The sequence below is a fragment of the Salvia miltiorrhiza genome, chromosome 2, assembly GCF_028751815.1.
Source record: "Salvia miltiorrhiza cultivar Shanhuang (shh) chromosome 2, IMPLAD_Smil_shh, whole genome shotgun sequence".
NCBI classification, from domain to species: domain Eukaryota; kingdom Viridiplantae; phylum Streptophyta; class Magnoliopsida; order Lamiales; family Lamiaceae; genus Salvia; species Salvia miltiorrhiza.
Genome location: NC_080388.1, coordinates 40,165,718 through 40,188,405, shown reverse-complemented (window position 1 = coordinate 40,188,405; position 22,688 = coordinate 40,165,718). Strand labels below are relative to the sequence as shown.

General features: G+C 35.4%; 1 protein-coding gene and 1 long non-coding RNA gene across 2 annotated transcripts; both read left to right on the top strand.

Annotated features, from left to right (window-relative positions):
* Positions 1-1,860: 1,860 nt before the first annotated feature.
* LOC131013400 (tubulin beta-1 chain) lies at positions 1,861-3,357 on the top strand. Its single transcript, XM_057941474.1, has one exon. It carries the CDS (start codon positions 1,878-1,880, stop codon positions 3,225-3,227), a length of 1,350 nt encoding a protein of 449 aa, XP_057797457.1. The 5' UTR covers positions 1,861-1,877; the 3' UTR covers positions 3,228-3,357.
* A 9,669-nt stretch (positions 3,358-13,026) lies between these two features.
* Positions 13,027-16,180, top strand: LOC131013423 (uncharacterized). Its single transcript, XR_009097672.1, has 3 exons — positions 13,027-14,414; positions 15,329-15,412; positions 16,014-16,180. It is a non-coding gene; the product is annotated as an uncharacterized LOC131013423 (long non-coding RNA).
* Positions 16,181-22,688: the final 6,508 nt, after the last annotated feature.

The window sequence follows — 22,688 nt, the reverse complement described above, 5'->3', positions numbered from 1 at the left end:
CGGGTAATTCGGGTACCCTAATACCCGAAATACCCGATTTCACAATTTGACCTGAAAAACTTAATTTTGACCGGGTAATTTCGGGTACCCGAATACCCGACTCGGGTATTAGGGTACCCGATTAATTTTCGGGGTCGGGGTCGGGTAGTGGTTTTCTGGCATTTTCGGGGTCGGGTACCCGATTTTTTCGGGTAGGGTACCCGATCCCGACCCGATTCCCAGCCCTAGGGATATGCAATCAATCTGTATTTCAAAATAAAATTAAAAAAATGAGATTCATACATCTAACACACAACCACTTAAACATAAACTCCACAACAATTGCTTAAACAAAGAATAATACGTCGCCTCAGACAAAATATATTATGACTTTAGTTCAACTATATGCTGAAACACAGAACAATAGTACAAGCTTATCAGACTATTTATCACGAAAAAGAGCAGTAAATATAGCTTGATACATACATATAGAACAAGGAAATTCAAACATGAAAAGGTTCGTGTTTGATCCATGGTAAACAATATCAAGTATTTGCACGACTCAATTCGGAAATTAAAAATGAGAGAACTCACAAAATAAGCTACAATTTGAGGACAAAATTGGTGAGGAATCAGATTTGTCGCCTGCAATTTTTACCATACCAGTTCACAAATTCATAAAAAAAACAAAAATTTACACAATCATAATTCGCCGAAATGAATTTCGTGAATTAGCCCTGTTCAAGTTAACCTAATTCGCCGGAACGAATTCGCCGAAATTCATACCTGTACGAAGACTCCCTACAACGAATTCATCGGAATTTTTTGATGTAGACGGAGGCCTTCTTGAACTTGATACTTGTTGCTTAGAACTGAGTATTTTAGAGGAATGGTTCGTAAAGATTTTTCTGTATATTTCAATAATCGGCGGTGCAAATAGCGGATGCAATCGTAATCCAGGGAATATCTCCATTGATTCAACAAACTACAGAAATGATGGGCGTGATTAACAGGATTACATAAACTTACCATAATCATCAAAATATACATTACTCATTTGCCCTTAAGCATGAAACTAAAAGTAATTTCATGAAAATCTTTTTTTTTTAATTAAATTTTATTAAAAAGAGAAAGAGAAAAAAGAACCAAGAACCCTTGAGTGCACAAACAACAAACTAAGGGCCGAGCCTCATTAAAACCCTTTTAAGGCAAACCTGTTCGGAAAATCCTTAAAAGGGAAAAAGAGTACTCGTCTAAAAAGGAGCTGTGTGGGAACGGAAGTGAGACAACTTCAGAGATTCCGGCCGAACCATCACCCCTAAGCAGCTCGGTTCCCGAACACATCAAAGCAAACCAACAAAAGAGAACAAGCAAAAAAGAAGCAAAAACACGACCTACCAAAAAGGAACCAAACTGAAAACCAGAAACAGCACGACAGCATCCACAACTAGCGGAGGTAAAAGGAAAATCAGCAAACCAAGAAAAACCATGCAAACGGAAGAAGTAGATAACACTACAAGAGGTGGCACATCGACGACGAAAACTGCCGCCCCTCAAGCAAGCTCGACGTGAAACGGTTGAAACACGCCGATCACGGAGATCCAAGAGGTCCGACCAGTCGGCTCCCAGTGTCGAGCTCACCCGAGCACTGAAAAAAGACACCGCTGACACCCCGACCCAAACACCAGAACTCCCCCACTCTCCTGCAAAACCATCCCAACACCAGCAAATAACCGAAACCCCATCGAAGCAACCGTACCTGTCGCAAAAAGCATCCAACCTATTCGAAACAAACACTAACACCTTAAAGCACCATTCTAACAAAGCTATGGGTAGAAAAATCACGAGCCACCGCATGTTTAATATTGTCAATCGCATAAGGAAAACACACACACACTATGAGGGAGATCCTGCATATTCAGGGCGGACAATGCGGAAATCAGATCGGCTCCAAATTCTGGGAGGTGATCTGCGATGAGCACGGCGTCGATCCCACCGGCAGGTACAAGGGCGACGGCTCCGAATCCGACACTCAGCTGGAGCGGATCAATGTCTATTTCAATGAGGCTTCAGGCGGGAGGTACGTCCCACGCGCCGTCCTCATGGATCTGGAGCCTGGAACCATGGATTCCATCAGATCCGGTCCCTACGGTCAGATCTTCCGCCCCGACAATTTCGTCTTCGGTCAGTCCGGCGCCGGCAACAATTGGGCCAAGGGACATTACACTGAGGGCGCCGAGCTCATTGATTCCGTCCTCGATGTTGTCAGGAAGGAAGCCGAGAATTGCGACTGCTTGCAAGGATTTCAGGTTTGTCACTCACTTGGAGGAGGCACAGGTTCTGGCATGGGTACCCTCTTGATTTCAAAGATCAGAGAGGAATATCCAGACAGAATGATGCTTACATTCTCTGTTTTCCCTTCACCGAAGGTCTCTGACACTGTTGTTGAACCGTATAATGCTACTCTCTCAGTGCACCAGTTGGTGGAGAATGCAGATGAATGTATGGTCCTTGATAATGAGGCTCTCTATGATATCTGTTTCAGGACATTGAAGCTCAGCACTCCAAGCTTTGGTGATTTGAACCATTTGATCTCTGCGACTATGAGTGGTGTAACCTGTTGTTTGAGATTCCCCGGTCAGCTGAACTCTGATCTAAGGAAGCTAGCAGTGAATTTGATTCCATTTCCACGTCTCCACTTCTTCATGGTGGGCTTTGCTCCACTCACCTCCCGTGGGTCACAGCACTATATATCTCTAACTGTCCCTGAGCTGACGCAACAAATGTGGGACTCAAAGAATATGATGTGTGCTGCTGATCCTCGCCATGGGCGCTACTTGACAGCCTCTGCCATGTTCCGGGGTAAAATGAGCACCAAAGAGGTGGACGAACAGATGCTTAATGTGCAGAACAAGAACTCATCATACTTTGTTGAGTGGATTCCGAACAATGTCAAGTCCAGCGTGTGTGATATTCCACCCACAGGACTGAAGATGTCGTCCACTTTTGTGGGGAATTCAACATCAATCCAGGAAATGTTCCGCAGGGTGAGCGAGCAGTTCACAGCCATGTTCAGGCGCAAGGCCTTCTTGCATTGGTACACTGGCGAAGGCATGGACGAGATGGAGTTCACTGAAGCGGAGAGTAACATGAACGACCTGGTGGCAGAGTACCAGCAATATCAGGATGCCACTGCCGACGAAGAAGAAGACTATGAAGAAGATGCTGAAGAGCAGTATGACACCTAAAACAGACCAGCGTATGAACAACAAGAAGAAGAAGAATATTTTGCTTGCTGCTTTTGTGTGTTGATCGGATCCTGTATTATCTTCATCCAACTTCACTTTTTTTTCTGCTTTGAACTTAGCATCTTACTACAATCTGTCATGAATTACATATTTATTTTGTATGAATCACGCGATATTTTTTGGGAATCATATTAGGTATTCTAAAATCCATGGATATACTATAGGTATATCCTGGGGGCAATGTTTAAAGAGTGAGCGAAGTAGATAATAATGGGAGCATTGCCAACGACAAGCTTGGATCTTCATTGATAGTTAAATTGTGTAAAAATGTTAAGGACTTGGATGAGTTATTTTCATTGGTTCTTCACATATGCATAGATGCATAGATGCATACATGCTCAAAATGTTGAGAATTTGTATCGCAAATATTGAAATGTTGGGAATATGAAGTGTTTCGTATGCCAAGTGTTTGATGAAAGTCCTGTGATTATATATTATATATAAGATTGTAATTTTATCTGTCCAAACTTATTCCTATATAAAATATAAATTTTCGCCCTTTTTAAAGATCTTAAACTCTACCTCTAAGTGGATAAGGTTTTGATGGAACTAGTAATCCTTATGCTGCACGGACACCATTTACTTTAATAATTAAAAATAAAATTAGTATATTAAGTGATACAAAGTTTGGAATATTGCATAGATGCACACTTGCACAAATTTGATTTATTGGTTACTATTTGTACAGATTCAATGTCTTATTGCATTGTTCCACATTTAAATGCATAGTTATGATTCCCTAATTTTTTTAGCATACAAAGTTGATAATGTTTTTGTTGTTGCACAGTTAAATATGCCTCATGTGAAGAAAGCATCTGCTAAAATCCAAAAAGGCATTTGATTAGGCTTCGTACAAGAGTGTTCAACTATAATAGGATGGACAAGTAACTACGTCAAGAATGATGTAATGAGGGGTGCATCTAAATATAATCAAAATTTCTTATCCGTACCAGATGAGAAGATGGAAAAGATATTTTGGATGACTTTTGGTTTGAATAGTACACTGTGTGTGAACAAATTTTGTTTTCTAATATGATTACGTATGACGAGTTATTCTTAAACTATTTTGTTATCATTTACATCAATTTTTGCATTATTTTATAAAGGACATCTGATCTTACGTCTTTTTTTTCTAATATGTGATACATTGTTGGTTTCAATTGCGTAAAATACATATTTCTTCAGTGCACAATAAAATGTTATAGTTGCACAGCAGAACATGTTGGTGTGCATATGAATTATAATTATTGTTGCATAGATGCGCAGTAAATATACTTATTTCTTATTTGTTGTGTCAATGAATATACAATAGTAGAATATGTGCATTATTTTTTTAGCCAGTACACCATTTAAATATAAAAATTTACAAAAGGTATTTTAGTACGAATAATGATCAAATTCTATTATCTAATATGTGCATTATCATCATATATATGTGCTATATACATTAATTCATGTGCATTATCATATGTGCAATTTAATATCATTTGTGCATTATCATCTTTTTCAACAAAAATAAACAATCCTCTTTCATTAAAAAGAATAATCTTTTTCAATTATGACTCTTTTATTAAAAAAAAGCAAAGATTAAAAACAAAACAATGAAACACACGACTAACTAGACTAACTAAACATTTAGGATTAATTAAGTAAATAGTAAAAGACAAATATAACCTTTGACTAAGTAAAAACTAAAAAAACGGCTATCTACAACTATTGGAACCATTTTAGGCGCATATTTTTCTAAATTAATTCCAACCACTAGATCTTCAATTTTAAAGGCTAAGATGTGGTTCCTAGTTTTCATTTTAAAAGAGGTTTTTATTAGAACCTCTTCCTATATATATATATATATATATATATATATATATATATATATATATATATAGAGAGAGAGAGAGAGAGAGAGAGAGAGAGAGAGAGAAATGATATGCTACATACCTTATGTGAGCTCCTTATATGAGCACCACTCATGTTTAGCTCTAGTTAGCGTTATCTTTTTTGTTTTAGGCATTTATTTTTATTCTAATACTTCATATATTGTTATTGAGATCATTAATTTTATAAATTAAATAAAAATCAAAGCCTAATTTATTATTTTATTAATTATTTGAAGTTAAAGGGAATATGAACAAATCGAACATTGATTTTTATATAATTTATAAAATTAATGATCTCAATAACAATATATGAAGTATTAGAATAAAAATAAATGCCTAAAACAAAAAGGATAACGCTAACGAGAGCTAAACATGAGTGGTGCTCACATAAGGTGCTCATATAAGGTATGTAGCATAACATTTCTCTCTCTCTCTCTCTATATATATATATATATATATATATATATAGGGGAGGGCTACAGTGAAAACACTTCTTAAAATATAAATATAAACGTTTTTTAATGTACGAATTTTATTCAACATGGTTACGAATTCATCCAACATGGTTACGAATTGTGAAAAATAAATTTTTGCTACCTTTGGGATTCGAACCCAGGACCACGAATTCATCCAACAAGGTTACGAATCAACCGTAGATCTTGATGATCTAAGGGCTGAAAATTGTTTATATTTTATATTTTAAGAAGTGTTTTTATTTTAGCCCTCCTATATATATATATATATATATGTTGGAAACTTATTGAAATATCCTAATCCTTGTTTTGATGATACCAAAATCCATAGACCTTAATTGTAATAGACTATAATTGTTCGAACTTAAGTGTTAGAGTTCTTTCCTAGTATAGTTTGTTGTTCTGAAGACTAAAGACTAAAGGACGAAGGACTGAAGACTGAAGGACGAAGAACTGAAGACTGAAGTTACCAACTGAAGTATCAGTTGAAGAATCAGTCTGGAACTGATTACTTAATGCGTGCCACGTGGATTCAGCGGACTGATACTAAAGTCAAGTATCAGTTAAACATTCTTCATCGGACTGAACCTCCAACGTTCAAAGGAAGCCACGTACTCCAAAAGTACAGCCGCACTAAATGCAGAGATCTCAGGATCCTCCTTTCTCTGCAGAGGTTATTCCTATTTGGTGGCTACTTTATCAGAGACGTCGCATCTCCTGCTCTTCAACATAGTCATTCTCACCAAACAAGGAACCTCGAAGATTGAAGCCTCAGCCCAAATTCGAAAAGCTCTCCAACGGAAGAAATCTTGAAGATGTTCTCCGCCGACGGATCTATTCAAGACCTCTCCTATAAATAGCGCTCGAGGATCACTTCAATCTTCACCGATTCAACAACTTAAGCTGAAACTCTGCCAAAATTGTTTCTCAGCCAAAAACTTAAATCTCTCCAAAGCTTGAATCGAAGAAGAGAATACCAAAGCCAAAAATCAGTCACTGCTGATTACATACATTCTCTTAGACCTTAGGCTAACCTCTGTTTACCCAAAGCCTAGGTCAAAACTAACTCCAAAGAACTTGTTCTTTGAAGTATAGTTGGCAAGATTTCAAACCTCCATTCGAAAGATAGAATCGAGTGTTTGAGTTGAAAAGGAGTTCAGGAAGGTACTCTGACTCTGTGAGATCCTAGTGCAAGTTCGTGCTAGGAGTGGGAAATCCAACGCGAGTGAAGTGTTGGTACTGAAGATTGGATCTTCAGTTGATTCGGTTGTGTGCACCCGGCTAAGCACACGGATAGGTTTACAGTGCACCAGTAAAAGCACTTGCGGAGTAAAGTTGTTGGTCTGATCAACCGACCGTGGATGTAGGAAGTGTTTTTCGAACCACGTAAAAATCTCTGTGTTATTTACAGCTTTCAGTTTTACATTCTTACTTGTGCTTTTTCAATTGATAAACTGAATACTGGTTAAATGCAAAGAGAAACCTAAGACTAACAACGTGCTCAACAAAGGCTATTTCGAAACAAAGTTATTTCCACTGCGTATGTTATCAGTCTGACTGATCTATCCTCTGATAGTTAGGAAGACTTGTAACATCTCTGTTTTAGCAAACTCGACTGAAGCCTTAACGTGCATCAATTAAGTTCCAGTGACTTAACTGATAACTCACTACTGAAGAGTATTTCAGTATCAGTCGTCAACCCTGTTTGGTCAAAATTCTTTTCTATTAACAGGCATCTAAGTTTGCGTGTAAAGTTTCGTTCTGATCTCTATCTTGAGATCCCACTATTTTTAAGTAAAAATAGCCTATAGGTGTATTCCTCCCCCCCATACACCTATTCGAGACCCTCCGGACCTAACAATATATATATATATATATATATATATATATATATATATATATATATAGGGTTGGGCTATGGTGAAAACACCCCTTAGTGTTTAAAATAGGAATGAATATTAACCATAGATTTAATTAATCCTGCGGTCCAGATTTGATTTCAACCTACGGCTCGGTTCAAATTAATATATGTTCTGAATCATACACAATTTTGAGGATATGGGTAATTTGGTAAAAAAAAAAACGGCAGATTATCTCCACCAAACTAGCTCCGAAAATAGTGCCCCATTTATTTGGAAATTCGTATACGGTATGATTTGACTGCAATTTCAATTGTTTAGATTAGGTTAGACGAATCTTTAATAATAATGTCATTGCTAATATATTTTGTGGATAAATAATAAATAATTATTGTTTATGGTATGAATTAGAAGGTGTAGGGTTTTATTTCTCATAAATCATCTTAATCCCTTCTCGGCGGCAGATTCAGGTGAAAGGGAGGCCAAAAAATTTAAGGTTTTATGCCGTCAGAGGGCGATTCCGACGACTATAAGAAAAACACACGAAGCTTTTGGTGGGTGAAAAAAAAGGGATATAAGGTTCTTCAATGGCGATTACGAAAGCAAATAGAGCAGGTATGTAGACGATAATGCTGTGATTTCATTTATGTATTTTGTTTTGTTGTTTTGGTTTTGGTGTCTTTGTTGAACAAAATGGCGAATTGGTGCGATTTGGTCTTGTGGTCTTCGTTGGTTTACTGTTTTGGAAAAAAAGTCATATGAATCAATAGTGATAGGTTTCGAAAAACAGGATTTTTTTGTTTAAACATCATAAATTTAAGTAGTCTTCATTGGTTTTGTTTATTTCGAAAGGAGAATGTTCTTCGAACTGTCGTTATCAGATATTTGAATTTTGTGTGGTCTTGTGTCTGATTTGGTGGATCTAATGTTGTGTATATTTTTTTAAGGTCATAGATTCATGACCCATGTGGTCTCCCCAGTTATACATTTTTTAAAGTTTTGTCGTGCCGCTGGAATATACCTTTTGTTGGCAAACCCTAATCTATGTTCATTTTTATTTATTTTTTGTTCTGTCGTGCTGATGGACATTTACCATTGGTTCAGTACATTAGATAATTGGATCAATGATAATCTTGTATTGATTAATTTGGATTGTTGTCACCCATATTCCTATATTTGAATGAACTTTAACTTGTGAAGCATGAACCATATGTATCGTTCATATGAAACTATATGTATTACTGAATATAGAAACCTTAACTCAACCTTACGAAGTGTCATTTGAATCGCAGCGTACCTGGCCCAGAAGAAGGGTAAAGGTATAATAATTGGAGAGAGCAATGACGATGCAGACGAAAATATGTTGTGTTGCCACGTGAATCGTCAGGCTGATCAGGCTGGGAACCAGCACGTGCAACCTCCGCGTGGGCCAAAGACCAATATTGCAGGAATTGAGTGAAAAGATGGCAAAGAAAACAGGGTTTATGAAAACCCTAAGACAGTGGTAAAGAGGTTGCGTAGTGGTCGTTTGTAATCTATTTCGATATGGTTGTATTAAATACTGCTTGAATAAGGTGTTGGGTGCGTGCGTCGCGAATGAAACTGACAACCGATGTGTCTAGAAGCCTCGAGTCAAAAATGTATGTAACGTGTTTTGGCTAGTATGTGATGCATGATGTGTAGTATGTGGACGTGTTCAATTTATTTTGGACAGTGATGTGCGGGTGGAGTTTGTGCTATCTAATTTAATATTGGTTGTTATGGTTCTATTAAATTGGTGCAAACCGTTATGATTTGTGATTCATGCTGTTGGAATCTTTAGTGCATACAACATATATAGAGAAATATATTAATGAAATGCATTCTGTAAAATAATCAGTGTGAATTCATAGTCTGTAGACAAGTAATAATTTGGTGAACTACAAACAACTGGTTGTGAAACGAGCAGAGGACTATCCATCATTGCTCACAAGGACCACTCCTTGTGTATTGATGAAAGCAATGAACCAGATGAATGCTCTCCAGCAGCAAGCTGTAGCGAAGTTAGGATTTGATCATTTACTTGATCTCCCAATTCAAGATCTACCACGGAAGATGAACTATTGGTTGATGGATAGTTATAATGCCCGAAGGTCTGAGATTGTTCTGCCTTGATGGATAGTTATAATGCACGAATGACAAGGATCAGTTATATTGTGATGAATTTCATCCTCTGCAAAAGAAAGAGATTGCAAATTAGAAAAATAGGTTATTTATATGCATTGCCAGTTTCACAATCTGTCATGAATTACATATTTATTTTGTATGAATCACGCGATATTTTTTGGGAATCATATTAGGTATTCTAAAATCCATGGATATACTATAGGTATATCCTGGGGGCAATGTTTAAAGAGTGAGCGAAGTAGAATTTCAGAATTAATATGTTAATATAGTATGAATTAATCAAATGAATGCATGAATCATTTAAGCCACTCCTTAATAAATTATCTAATTTTGACAATTCATACTGAATTCTAAATTAGTTCATGCACGCATATCATGAACGAATACAACATCTTGCATGAATTGAAGAATGACATAAACAAAATCAATACAATTCATACTAAATGTAAACACAATTCATAAAACTCATGTATGGAACTGGGGACATATTTCATAAAACATGTGTATTACTAATTATAAAATCATGAGGAACGTGGCTTGTATTGTGAGCATGAGTTATTAACACGAGTTGAATAACAACTTAAACAAAACCTCAATCACTTTGAATTTTGGAGCAATCTAAGAAATCCCAATCGACAAAATCATGGATACTAAAAAAATATACATGTATGGCTACAACAGCAAAGTGGTAAGAGTGACATACCAGACGAATCATATCGATCTTCAAACGACGACAAGATTAAAGGAATTTAGGGTTCTCTGCGTTTTCAGAAGTTATGAGCCTATGGGTCTCTGCGTTTTTAAGATAATACGCGAGAGTCTGCGTTTCTTGATTATGAGGAAAGAAGATATGTTTTGATATGGAATTAATATGCTAATAACTAATCAAATCCTTGAAACCGTTAGTGGAAGGTTAAATGACGTGAATATCCTCCTGTATTTCCAGCGTGTATATTTTCTCTGCAATCCAGGATGAAATCTGGCCACAAGATCTGTAAGAATCAAAGGATGGGATCTATTCCTATTTTATACAAAAAAATCTGTTTTTATTTTAGCCCAACTCTATATATATATATATATATATATATATATATATATATATATATATATATATATGGGGAGGGCTACAGTAAAAACACTTCTTAAAATATAAATATAAACGTTTTTTAATGTACGAATTTCATCCAACAGAGTTACGAATTCATCCAACATGATTACGAATTGTGAAAAATAAAATTTTGCTACCTTTGGGATTCGAACCCAGGACCACGAATTCATCCAAAAGGATTACGAATCAACCGTAGATCTTGATGATCTAAGGGCTGAAAATTGTTTATATTTTATATTTTAAGAAGTGTTTTTATTTTAGCCCTCCCCTATATATATATATATAAATATGTGTGTGTGTGTGTGAGCGCGCGCGCGAATGTGTGTTTCTTTTTTAGGCAATATATATGTGTTTTGGAGTAGTGTTGTTTTTTATTTATATTTGTTGATACTTTTTTTAGGGAATATTTGTTGATACTCAATAACAATAATTTGTATAAATTTACATTTTTCGCATTTATTGTTATTTTTAAAGTTGCAACTGTTCCATTTTATATTAATTGCAGCAGGCCCTTTCTCATTTTAAGATGCTCAGTACGTATAACTAATTTTCTCATTAAACTTGCAGCAAACCATTAATAAAACGTGTTTTTCTTTTTGTAATGCAAGTGAGATTGTGGACTGGGATGGCATGGCCAGGTGTTATGTAGTGCATGATATGTGTCACATTTATATAGGTGGTTCCATGCAGGAATGGGCTACGGTAAAAACACCTCTTAAAAAAAATATATGAATCAACAAAAACATACGTATGAATTCGTTGTGTAAATTTCTGAATTTTGAAAATTAATCTTTTTGCTACTTGTTTACCTCATTTCTGGGCGTATTTTGTGGATGTTTTGGTGCACTTTCGAGCATGCTATGTGCTTTTTAGTATCATTTTACACTTGCTCGATGGTTTTTCGTGCACTTGTGTTGTCCTTGCAGGTTATCAGGTTCTCGTGCATTTCGGGAAGTGAATGAGGCATTTTGAAGACTTTCGGAGTCGGTCACCGCCGCCTCACGCCGCCTGCCTGCATTCAATTTGTCTCATGATGCGAATGGGGTAGGCGGCAGAGCCGTAGGGCTCTGGCAGTTACGGTTTTTAAGTATAAAACCCTTTTTTAGGAATTTCTTCACCACTTCCGACTCCAGCAGCCTCCTAGGGCGATTTTCACTCATTTTCCTTAGTTTTTGAGAGCTTTAGACTCATTGAAACACTTGTTGATTCCACGGATCGTAGTTCACCGCGTACATTTATTTTGGATTACAACGTTGGATTTCTCGTTTGAATCATTGTAAGAACTCTTTAGTTTGATATTTCTCTGAATTGGATTGTTATTGGATTATTTATGAAATTGCTAGTGATGTTTGAGATTTATTTTGTGCCTTAATTGCTTGATGTTCTTGGTTGTTCCTTCTTTTATTTATTTGCCTAGTTAATTGCATTTACAAGTTTTTACTTTTGATCAAGATTTGTGATTTGGTTGGTCGAGTTTGTGGGTTTGAAATTGTGGTTTATGTTCATGCTTTGGTTGTTTACAATTGTTGCAATTCGTTCATTGATTTCTTTCCAGCGATTAGGTTAGATCTATGCCATCTAGGAAATAGTCTTTTATTGCCTTAGTTTTTTGTTCCGTTGCTTCTTATCGTTGGTTGTTTATCTTTCCTTTATGGTTGCATGAGTTTTATAATGTCTTTTCATTAGTCATGTTGCTTTCTTGTTGGTTATTTTATGTCTAGAAGGATAGAGAGTTTGCCCGACCCAACTTTCGATTAGAGTGTTTAGTTATTTACTGCTTTTTGTGAGTAGCACGATTGAAGCCCTGCTTAACCTTCCTTGAGAGATGATTGGGTCAACTTATCATGCTAGGATGTCCTTGTTCTATTGCAAGTCAATCTAGAAGTGTTTTAGGTTGAGTCACTACTTATGGAATTCGAACTCAAGACCATGAATTCATCCAACAAAGTGATGAATCGGCCGTAGATCTTGATGATCTAAGGACTGAAAATGGTTGCTATTTTTCATTTTAAGAACTGTTTTTATTTTAGCTCACCCCTACATATATATGGTTTTTCTTGCAAAGACATGTGCCACATAGTATTTTTTCGGTTTATCTTTTATCCAATTCCATTTGTTTAATTTCATATAGATATTTAAAAGTTTGTAGTACATACGTTTGACTTTTTCATATTGAATAGTTTTATTGCGTTTGTTAGGTCCGGAGGGTCTCGAATAGGTGTATGGGGGGGGGGGGAATATGTAATGCCCCGCTCTTTTAAATATATATTAGATTAAACATGTGCATTAGTTATAAAATTCTTTTAATTATTTATTGTGACTATTTTATTCAGATAATATTATTTCAGCAAAAGTCTGTATAAGAGATACAGAGCTGCGATTTAATATTCAATCATGAATCAAACCAATAATTAAATTATTGGTTTAGCTACACGTTTGAGACCTTGCATTACCAGTTGATTGATTTAATCAATAGTATTAGAAATTTTAGATTTATAACCGATTTCATAAATCGTGTTATTTAAATCGAATTGCTAGAATTATAACTCGAGTTTATGTTAATAATAATTTTATTATTTCACGCTTTATATGTTTAGTACTAAGTCGCGAATTAATTTCGACTTTCACGTATTAAATCTCAAGATTGAGGATTTAATTTATATAAATACGACGAGTATTTATTAAACGAGAATTGGAGAATTATTACAGGAACTAGGAGAAACTAGATCACGGCACTACACGTATGTCTCGATTTTTCATCCAACACATCAATTCCTACACTATTCCCTTGTTAGTCAAAATGTTGGTGCTAACAATTTGTCAAAAAAAAGTTGGTGGTTTGCAGAAAATTTTGGCTGCTTTGGACTTTCACGTATTCCAGTTTTGCTACATGATTTTTTCAACCTTTGCTACAGTAACACTATTCCAGTTTTGCCTATAAATTGCTAGGATTCGCAGCAGTTTAAAAACACACCAAAGCAGAAAATACTTCTTTCTGTTAGAGAGAGCAAGAGTAAGTTGAAGTAAAATCTCAAATACGAGAGTTTGAGGGTTTGAGACAAAAGCTTAGTTAGAAGCTTTTGGTGTGAGAAAATTAGATAGAAATTTTCTCGGGGTATAACGGGTTGTGAGTTGAGTGTTGTGAGTGTTGTAAACACTGTATTTTTTTTCTCCCTTTGTTAAATAGAAGTGCAGCAAGAGGTATGAGGCAAGAGAGAGTTTAGAAGAATTTTTTTTAAATTTCTTACTTGCAAGAGCTCAAGTGAGCTCCCTTCGCCGGGCTGTTTCTTCGCCGACCGGCCACTAGGCTCTGAACCGAGAACGTGTACTCGTTCCTCCATCTTCAGGCTACCAAACCCAACAATCGAAATGCCGAAGCCTTCTCTATATTTTCCTGACCAAAGGCCGCAATATCCTTCGGCGGCCAACGTCGAATTCCCGACTTAGCCACCGGCCAACTTACGGCCTTCGTTTCTCACTATCCTTACGACGAAAAAGGATCGAGAAACCACCGTTGTGTAGCCTGATCTACCTCGCACGAGGAAAACTAAGTAGTAGACCTTCGCGGCTAAACACCATCGCGGAACGACGACCGGAAAACCCCCGACGGACAACTTCCATTAGTGCTCACTTGGACAAGGGTAAGTTGACGCCCTTATTTCGATGCATTCCCGTTTCTATTATATTATGGGAAATTTCTGGGGTATAGATGGGAGTGTGGTGAATATTTGTTCAAAGTTTCATGTTATTTGAACTTCGTTTACTACCCTTTTAAAATTTGAGAAGTCTACTGCCAGTATCTGCTGAAACTGTCGTGAGGCAGATGATTAGGGTAATTATTTCAGTAACCATATGTTGATATTTAGCTCTAAAATTTTTATTGTATGAAGATATATGTGTTAGCTATCTACATATAAAATTTGAGCTCATTCAGGTAACGTTTTCTATTTTTTCAAAAATCTGGACTTTCAGTTGGCAGAAACTGCCGAATCTGGTAGGCGATGGGAAAATCGCTATATCTCTTAAACTACTTGGAGTTTTTCAACATACTTTTTTTTCAATTAAACTAGACTCAAAGAGGTTTCTATTGATATAAAATTCGACTCCATACGAGTTCGGAGTAAAAGCAGTTTATTAGTTGAAGTTGAATCTATACAGTTTTGTTGAGATGGAAATGATTCAAAATAATTCCTATTAAGGATTTTAAAGTTTTATTGTTGATAAAATATCACTTTTAGATTATAAATGAGCTATTGATGTATATATATATATATTGGTGATTGGCATTATTAAATGGGGAAAAGGAAAACGTTTTATGTTTATAGAATTATTCTTTATTTATAATAGATAAATAAATGAATAATATAAAATGGAATTTCCTACATCCTCAAAGGTACATGAAATATTTTGATAAAGGAAGAACGATTGTATATGAGTTAGATATAGTTGTTTAAGGAAATATGGGTAGTTAGAGAAATGAGTGAATAGTGATTCACTGCATTTGTTGTTATCTTTTCTATTATTCACTCGAACACATGTTTTCGTGTTATCAAAGGTTCAAATAAACAAAAGCGTCTGAGTAACCTATCGCGCTAAGGAAAGAGAATCATTGTCTTAAGTAGCAAAACACTGCAATCAGGTGGGCATTACTTTTACTATACGTATATAGAGATCCCCTGCGTGTCGTAGGCCTCTTATACGAATGAATGCATGAGATGATTTAACTGTTAATTTCAGTTTTATATATCTATCAAACGAGTTTAATGCTACCTTTGAACAAGTTATTTCGTTACAAATCTTTGAACTGGAAAATATTACAACTGTTGTCTTGCCATAAAATGTTTAAATTTTAGTATGATATCTATCTGCTTTGGCTTTGCCAATGATGCAATCGAATTCGGGTCCTGAGCAGTTGATAGCTATCCTGCCAGGGCTAGTGTACACCAGTGACCGTGAGTCATCTAGCGGGTTGGCCGGTCAAGTGACCGTGAGAGGTGGCCACCTCTCCGGCACACAGTTCCAGATATGATAGATTACAAGAGAACTTAGTCTGCAGACGTACTTTAAGAATCACAAATGAACTTAGTAAGCTTGGGCCTTTTTAGCGAAAAACTCCCTTGCTGTACTGTTTATGATGGCATGACAATTTACAGTTTTGAAGCATGTATTTTTATACCTAGGCATACGTGCCCACTAAGTGCTTTTGTACTCAGCCCTGCATATGTTTTCTAAATGTGCAGGTTGAGCTGATGTGATGATGGTGCTGCAATGAGCGGAGTCTCCAGGGTTGTTAATAAATAGTTAACCTGTCTAGAATATGTCTTCATACATATGTCTAGCTACTTTCCGCTGCAAGATGTTGTTGATGTTATAGTATGTTATGTCATACTTTGAGTCTTAAGAGAATGGTTTCATATGATGTATAACTTGGTTAATGATATTAATTAAGTTTTATGCTGTCTTTCATAGACTATTTTTCAATTGAGTATTCATGAATAAAAATGACGAGTTTTATTAAGATGAGTAAGTTTTACGGCTATAAATGACGCCCCTTTTCTTCCCCTTCTTCTTTAACCCCATCCCTAGTCGTAGATCACTCGGCTTAACTATCCTTAGTTAGGGCGGGCTGTGACAGAATAGACCTATAGGCTATTTTTATGAAATTAGAGAGATCTCAAGATAGAGATCGAAACGAAACTTTACACACAAACTTAGACACCTGTTTACTGAAAAGAGTTTTGACCAAAACAGGGTTGATGACTGATACTGAAAGTCTCTTCAGTAATGAGTTATCAGTTAAGTCTCAAGAACTTAACTGATGCACGTAAGGCTTCAGTCGAGTTTGTTAAAACAGAGATGTTATAAGTCTTCCTGACTATCAGAGGATAGATCAGTCAGACTGATAACATACGCATCGAAAATACTTTTGCTACGCAATAGCCTTTGTTGAGCACGTTGTTAGTCTTAAGTTTCTCTTTGCAATTAATCAGTATTCAGTTTATCAAAGTAAGAACACAAGTAGGAAAGTAAAACTGAAAGCTGTAAATAACACAGAGATTTTTACGTGGTTTGGAAAACACTTCCTACATCCACGGTCGGTTGATCAGACCAACAACTTCACTCTGCAAGTGCTTACGGGTGCACTGCAAACCGATGCTTGTGCTTACGGGTGCACAACAAACTGAATCCGTGTGCTTAGCCGGGTACACATAACCGAATCAACTGAAGATCCAATCTTCAGTACCAACAACTTCACTCTTATTGGATTTCTCACTCCTAGCACGAACTGGCACTAGGATCTCACGGAGTCAGAGTACCTTCTTGAACTCCTTTTCAACTCAAACACTCGATTCTATCGGTCGAATGGAGGTTTGAAATCTTGCCAACTAAACTTCAAAGAACAAGTTCTTTGGAGCTAGTTTTGACCTAGGCTCTGGGTAAACAGAAGTTTGCCTAAGATCTAAGAGAATATATGTAATCAGCAGTGACTGATTTTTGACTTTGGAATTCTCTTCTTCGATTCAAGCTTTAGGAATTTGAGCTTTGGGCTGAGACACAATTTTGGCAGAGCTTCAGCTTGTGTTGTTGAATCGGTGAAGATTTGAAGTGATCCTCGAGCGCTATTTATTGGAGAGGTCTTGAATAGATCCGTTGGTGGTGAAAGTCTTCAAGATTTCTTCCGTTGGAGAGCATTTTGAATTTGGGCTGAGGCTTCAATCTTCGAGGTTCCGTGTTTGGTGAGAACGGCTATGTTGAAGAGCAGGAGATGCGGCGTCTCTGATAAAGTAGTCACCAAATAGGAATGACCTCTGCAGAGAGAGGATGATCCTAAGATCTCTGCATTTAACGCGGCTGTACTTTTGGAGTACGTGGCTTCCTTTGAACGTTGGAGATTCAGTCTGACGAAGAATGTCTAACTGATACTTGACTTTAGTATCAGTCCGCTGATTCCACGTGGCACGCATTAAGTAATCAGTCTCAGACTGATTCTTCAACTGATACTTCAGTTGGAAACTTCAGTCTTTAGTCTTCAGAACAACAACTAAACTAGAAAAGAACTCTAACACTTGAGTTCGAACAGTTCTAGTCTATTACAATTAAAGCCTATGGATTTTGGTATCATCAAAACAAGGATTATGATATTCCATTAAGTTCCCAACAGCGTTAAATTTAGCAACAGAGATGGAGTAATATAAAGCAAAAAAGATAAATTAGTCAAATAAATAGAATTGAAATAGAATTAAATTAATAAACCCTAAGATAACTATTACATAAACAGAAAAACTTCAAAATAATAATGAAATAAATTTAAAAAATAATAAAAAATAATAAACCTAGATAGATAAATCAATCTAAGTTTATGATGTGTATGTTTGCTTGGGAGGTTCCCTCTCTATCCGGCCCATCTCTATTATGCGGTTTGCGTGGTGGCTTGTTTGACGTTTTCCCCTCATCCTCAATAATGGTTGCTTCTTTAGTTTTACGAAAGATTTCATATAGTTTCGGGAAAGGATAATTCCAGCAGTAGATTTTTAGCGGCATCCACATCCATGAACAGCACGCGTTGCACCAGTTCGTTAAAGTTCTTCTTTATATCATTCATCTTCTCTCGGAGACTTAGATATAAGATTTCTAGACTGGTTTCCGATGGAGGTGAATTCCACTCGGATGAAAGCCTGCGCCTTATTGGATGTTGTTTGGACGGGGAAGTGTTGATTGGGATGCAGATTGGCTTATTCGGTGCCATTTTTTATTGAAGAAGATGTTGACAAGATGCAAAGTTGAAGTTGAATGTGAGCGAGAAGAATGTATGCGAAAGTATTATATTTATAATAATCAAAAAAATTAATATAAGACAAATTATTTAGGGTTTTATTGATGAATGGAAATACTTTTAAAATTATTTAAAGTTTGACGCCATTCTTGGTATAATGATATGGACTATTTTTCATATTTTGTTTGGTTATGTTATTTAATCTTTTCCAAATTTTGTACAAATTGTGTTGAAAATTTTAATTAATGGAATATTGAGTCTCAAATTGGATTTAGGTCCAATTTTAATTAATTTAATTAATGGAATATTGAGTCTCCATATGTATCTTTTCCAAATTTTGTACAAATAAAATATTTCGCTTGTTTCCCGTCGTTGACGCTTGGTAAAATGGTAAGTGATGAAACAAGTATCAAAACCTTTATTTAAATAACATTAAGACTTATAAAATTAGATCTGGGTGACCGAAATTGCTTGGGAAAAATGAAGAATGTTTGAAGAACATTGGAAGAACACTGACGAATTGATGAAATTTGCTCTGTGTATTAAAGATAGCGCAATCTTTACAAATGAGATGAACTAACTATTTATAAGAGAGATACAAGAAGGGTAAAACAGTAAAATAAGCATCTCATGTACACTTCATGTCATTCATCGCGTTCCTTTCGACATTAGCATTAACAATAACTAACTAGCAGCTTTTGTCGGGCGCTTTGTCAGATATTTACCCGGCGCTGACTCTTCATGCTTCATCTCTGACTTGATTTATTGGCAGATGTTGGTTTCTCTTGCTGACTCTGATTCCATTTTGTCCTACTTTGATCAGAGCTGACTTTAGTTTCTTTTGTTGACGGCGCTGGTCATTTTTATCAATTCCTCAAACCGATTCGATCTGTTTCAATTATTGCCATCATCATTTTCATTTGTGAACTTCGTACACAATTGCTATTGCTATTCGTGTTCATCATACGTTCTGTTATTTCGTCAATGACCATGCCGGCTCTGCAGATAATATATTTTATTTTCGGTACATAATAAATACATTTCTTTTGATCATTATTCAATTAAATAAGTAATCAGTAGTATTTACTCCTCATCACTCATCAGTAAGGAACTCCGTTTTTTTAATGCAAGGTCTCAAGTTCAAATCTTCTTAAGATCAATGATTTAATTTGTTTGTTTGTATTATTATTCAGCAATACAATGAAATTTTTTAATAATCTATATTATGTGATTATGTAATATGTTTGGATATAATTTTTTTGGTAATTGATTACTAAATATTTAATTAAATAATATGTTCATTGTATAGTATGTTAAATAATTATATAATATTGTACATTATATATATATATATATGTATGTATATATATAGGAGGAAGTTCAATAGGAAAATAAATGTTTGCAAAGAAAGGAGAAACAATCTCAGCCATTGATCATGATCCATCGAACGGTCAATAATTAACATTAAATTTCGCATCCAGATTTTTTATGAACATGTCGGTAATTGTATTGAACGTGTTCGGATTTCGAACCCCCAAAACCCCACACGTTCAATAAAATTATTGGTATGTTCAACAACATTACTGACATGTTCAATGTTTCTTAATTTCTTGTATAAGCTCATTTTCTTGTAGAATACGACCATATATATATATATATATGGTATGTTTGGTTAATAATAATATAATGAGGTATAAACTTATCTCATAAAATGGAGGCTCCAAATAAATTGAAATATCTAACTCAATTTAATGAAATTGAGATTCAATTTTGAAACATACATTTTTTTTTTTGGCTTTTCTTGTAGGACATGTGTCACATAGTATATATATTTTCGGTTTTTCTTGTAGGACATGTGTCACATAATTTTTTTTTGTTCGTTTATCTTCTATCCAATATCATTTGTTTAGTTTCTTATAGATATTTAAATTATTTTGTAGTACATATGTTTAAAATTTTCCTATTGAATAATTTTATTAGCGTTATTTTTAGCAAAGAGATGGAGTAATATAAAGCAAAAAAGATAAATTAATCAAATGAATAGAATTGAAATAGAACTAGATTAACTAACATAAAAAAACTACTCCCTTCGTCCTTGTAAAAAGTATCCATTTGTAAATGGCACGGGTTCTAATAAAATAGTTGAATGTGTTGTAAGTTGAGTAAAGGTCCCACTTTATTGTGAGTGGAAAACTTGTTAAAAATAGATTGGATACATTTTATGAGGATGGAGGGAGTATTACATAAACGAAAAAATAATACGAAATAAACTAAATTAAATAAATTAATTCTAAATAATAAACCTAGAAAAATAAATCAATCTAAATTTATAACGCGAATGTTCGCCTTGGAGGTTCCCTCTCCATCTTGCCCATCTTCTTTGCATGGTTTGGGTGGTAGCTTGTTTGACGCGTCTCCCACATCCTCAATAATGATATGTTCTTTAACTTCACGATAGATTTTGTAAAGTTTTGGCAGAGAAAAATCCTCCAACAGCAAATCTGTCACAGCCCACTATCCCAATGACGGGTTAACCGGGGTTATGACTTGGGTGAACAATAAGAAATGGAAATTTAAAAGGGATTTACTAAATAACCAACATTAATAACAACAAACTAGTGGTATATATATATATATAACCACTTGGGTAATTAACAAATGAGCCAGCCATAACGACTAAACCCCAAATGAAAGTTAAACAAAATGAAGGAGTAATAAGTTCGACAATACGATAACAAATTCAGAGTGTTTGCAGCGGAAAAACGTGTGAGTTATGCATATGGAGATGCATACTCAAGGTTTCATTACATAAACATCAAAAGGGAAATCCGCTCAACACCGATCCATTCCATCGCCTGCTCAACCTGCACATTTAGAAATACATGCATGGCTGAGTATAAAAATACTCAGTGACATAAGCCGAAAATACAACATGCATACATATATAAATTGAACTGCCATAACAGTAACACACAGGGGTTTTCATAAATGACTTGCGCTTACTAAAACATTTCGTTCATTTTCATAAAGGTGGATGCATCCCATTTTCAGTCTATATGATCCATATCTGCCCTTTCTATCACGCGCCGGGAAGGAGGCCTCCTTACCACGGACGCCAAGACCGGTCGCAAGCGACTCGCGGTCTCCATGAGTGTACACGTTAACCCTAGCTAGCGACCTTTGTCTAGCATAGGATCCCAATTGGATTTCCTTTAAAGTTGGCGAACCAACACAAATAGGATACATATAAAAACATAAACATTTTTGGCAGTCAATCATTTCATAAACATTTCATTTTCATAACATTTTCATTTTCATAAAGGGCATTAAACATATAAGCATTTTATAAGAACTGAATTAAACAGTCAAAACATATCATGCATATATATTCGCATATGAGGCCTACTTCACGCAGGGGATCTCTATATACGTAATAATAAAATAATGCCCACCTTAAACGTTCTTAAAGTCGGCGCGTGGAGTCGCTTCTTCTTCGGCTTCACTTTCCGCGCCCGGACCTTCATTGATGAAGAGTCGGTAAGTTCGTGAAGAAATTGTCACAAGACAAAGTCTAATTCTACGTGCCTAGGGTATCTTTTAAAGTTTTAGGGTTCTAGCATCCATAATTCGTTCCATTAAAGACAATCGAAAACCAACATAATCTTGACTAGTCATGACCTCACATAAATCACATAACAAACAAGATAAAAGAAATCAATATCCTTAACTTAATATCATTTTTTTAAAAAAATCACATGCTCACATAAGCGATAAAAACCAAGCAATAAATGAGAAATTTCATTATTCATTTACAAATAACTTAAATAAACCATTTTAATCCTTTTAAAATCATACTCATAAAGCCTTGAAATATTATAATAAATGAGGGCTTAATCCCAAAATATTTCTTCTAAAGTCCATCAATAAATTTAAATAAAAGAACGGACTTCATTTAAAATAAATAGTCCCAACTTTCAATATTAAAAGTTAAATCAAAATATTTAAATTCACTAAAATAATTTAGTGAAAATTCAAACACTTATAAAAGAAATAAGGCCAAAATTCGTAGGCTTTATTAATCAATTAACAGTCCAAAATCAATTAAAATGGGGCCCAATCAATTTAAATAAAAACCCATCAG

Coding starts and splice junctions, on each gene's coding strand:
- LOC131013400 (XM_057941474.1), top strand. CDS start 1,878: ATGAGGGAGATCCTGCATATTCAGGGCGGACAATGCGGAAATCAGATC.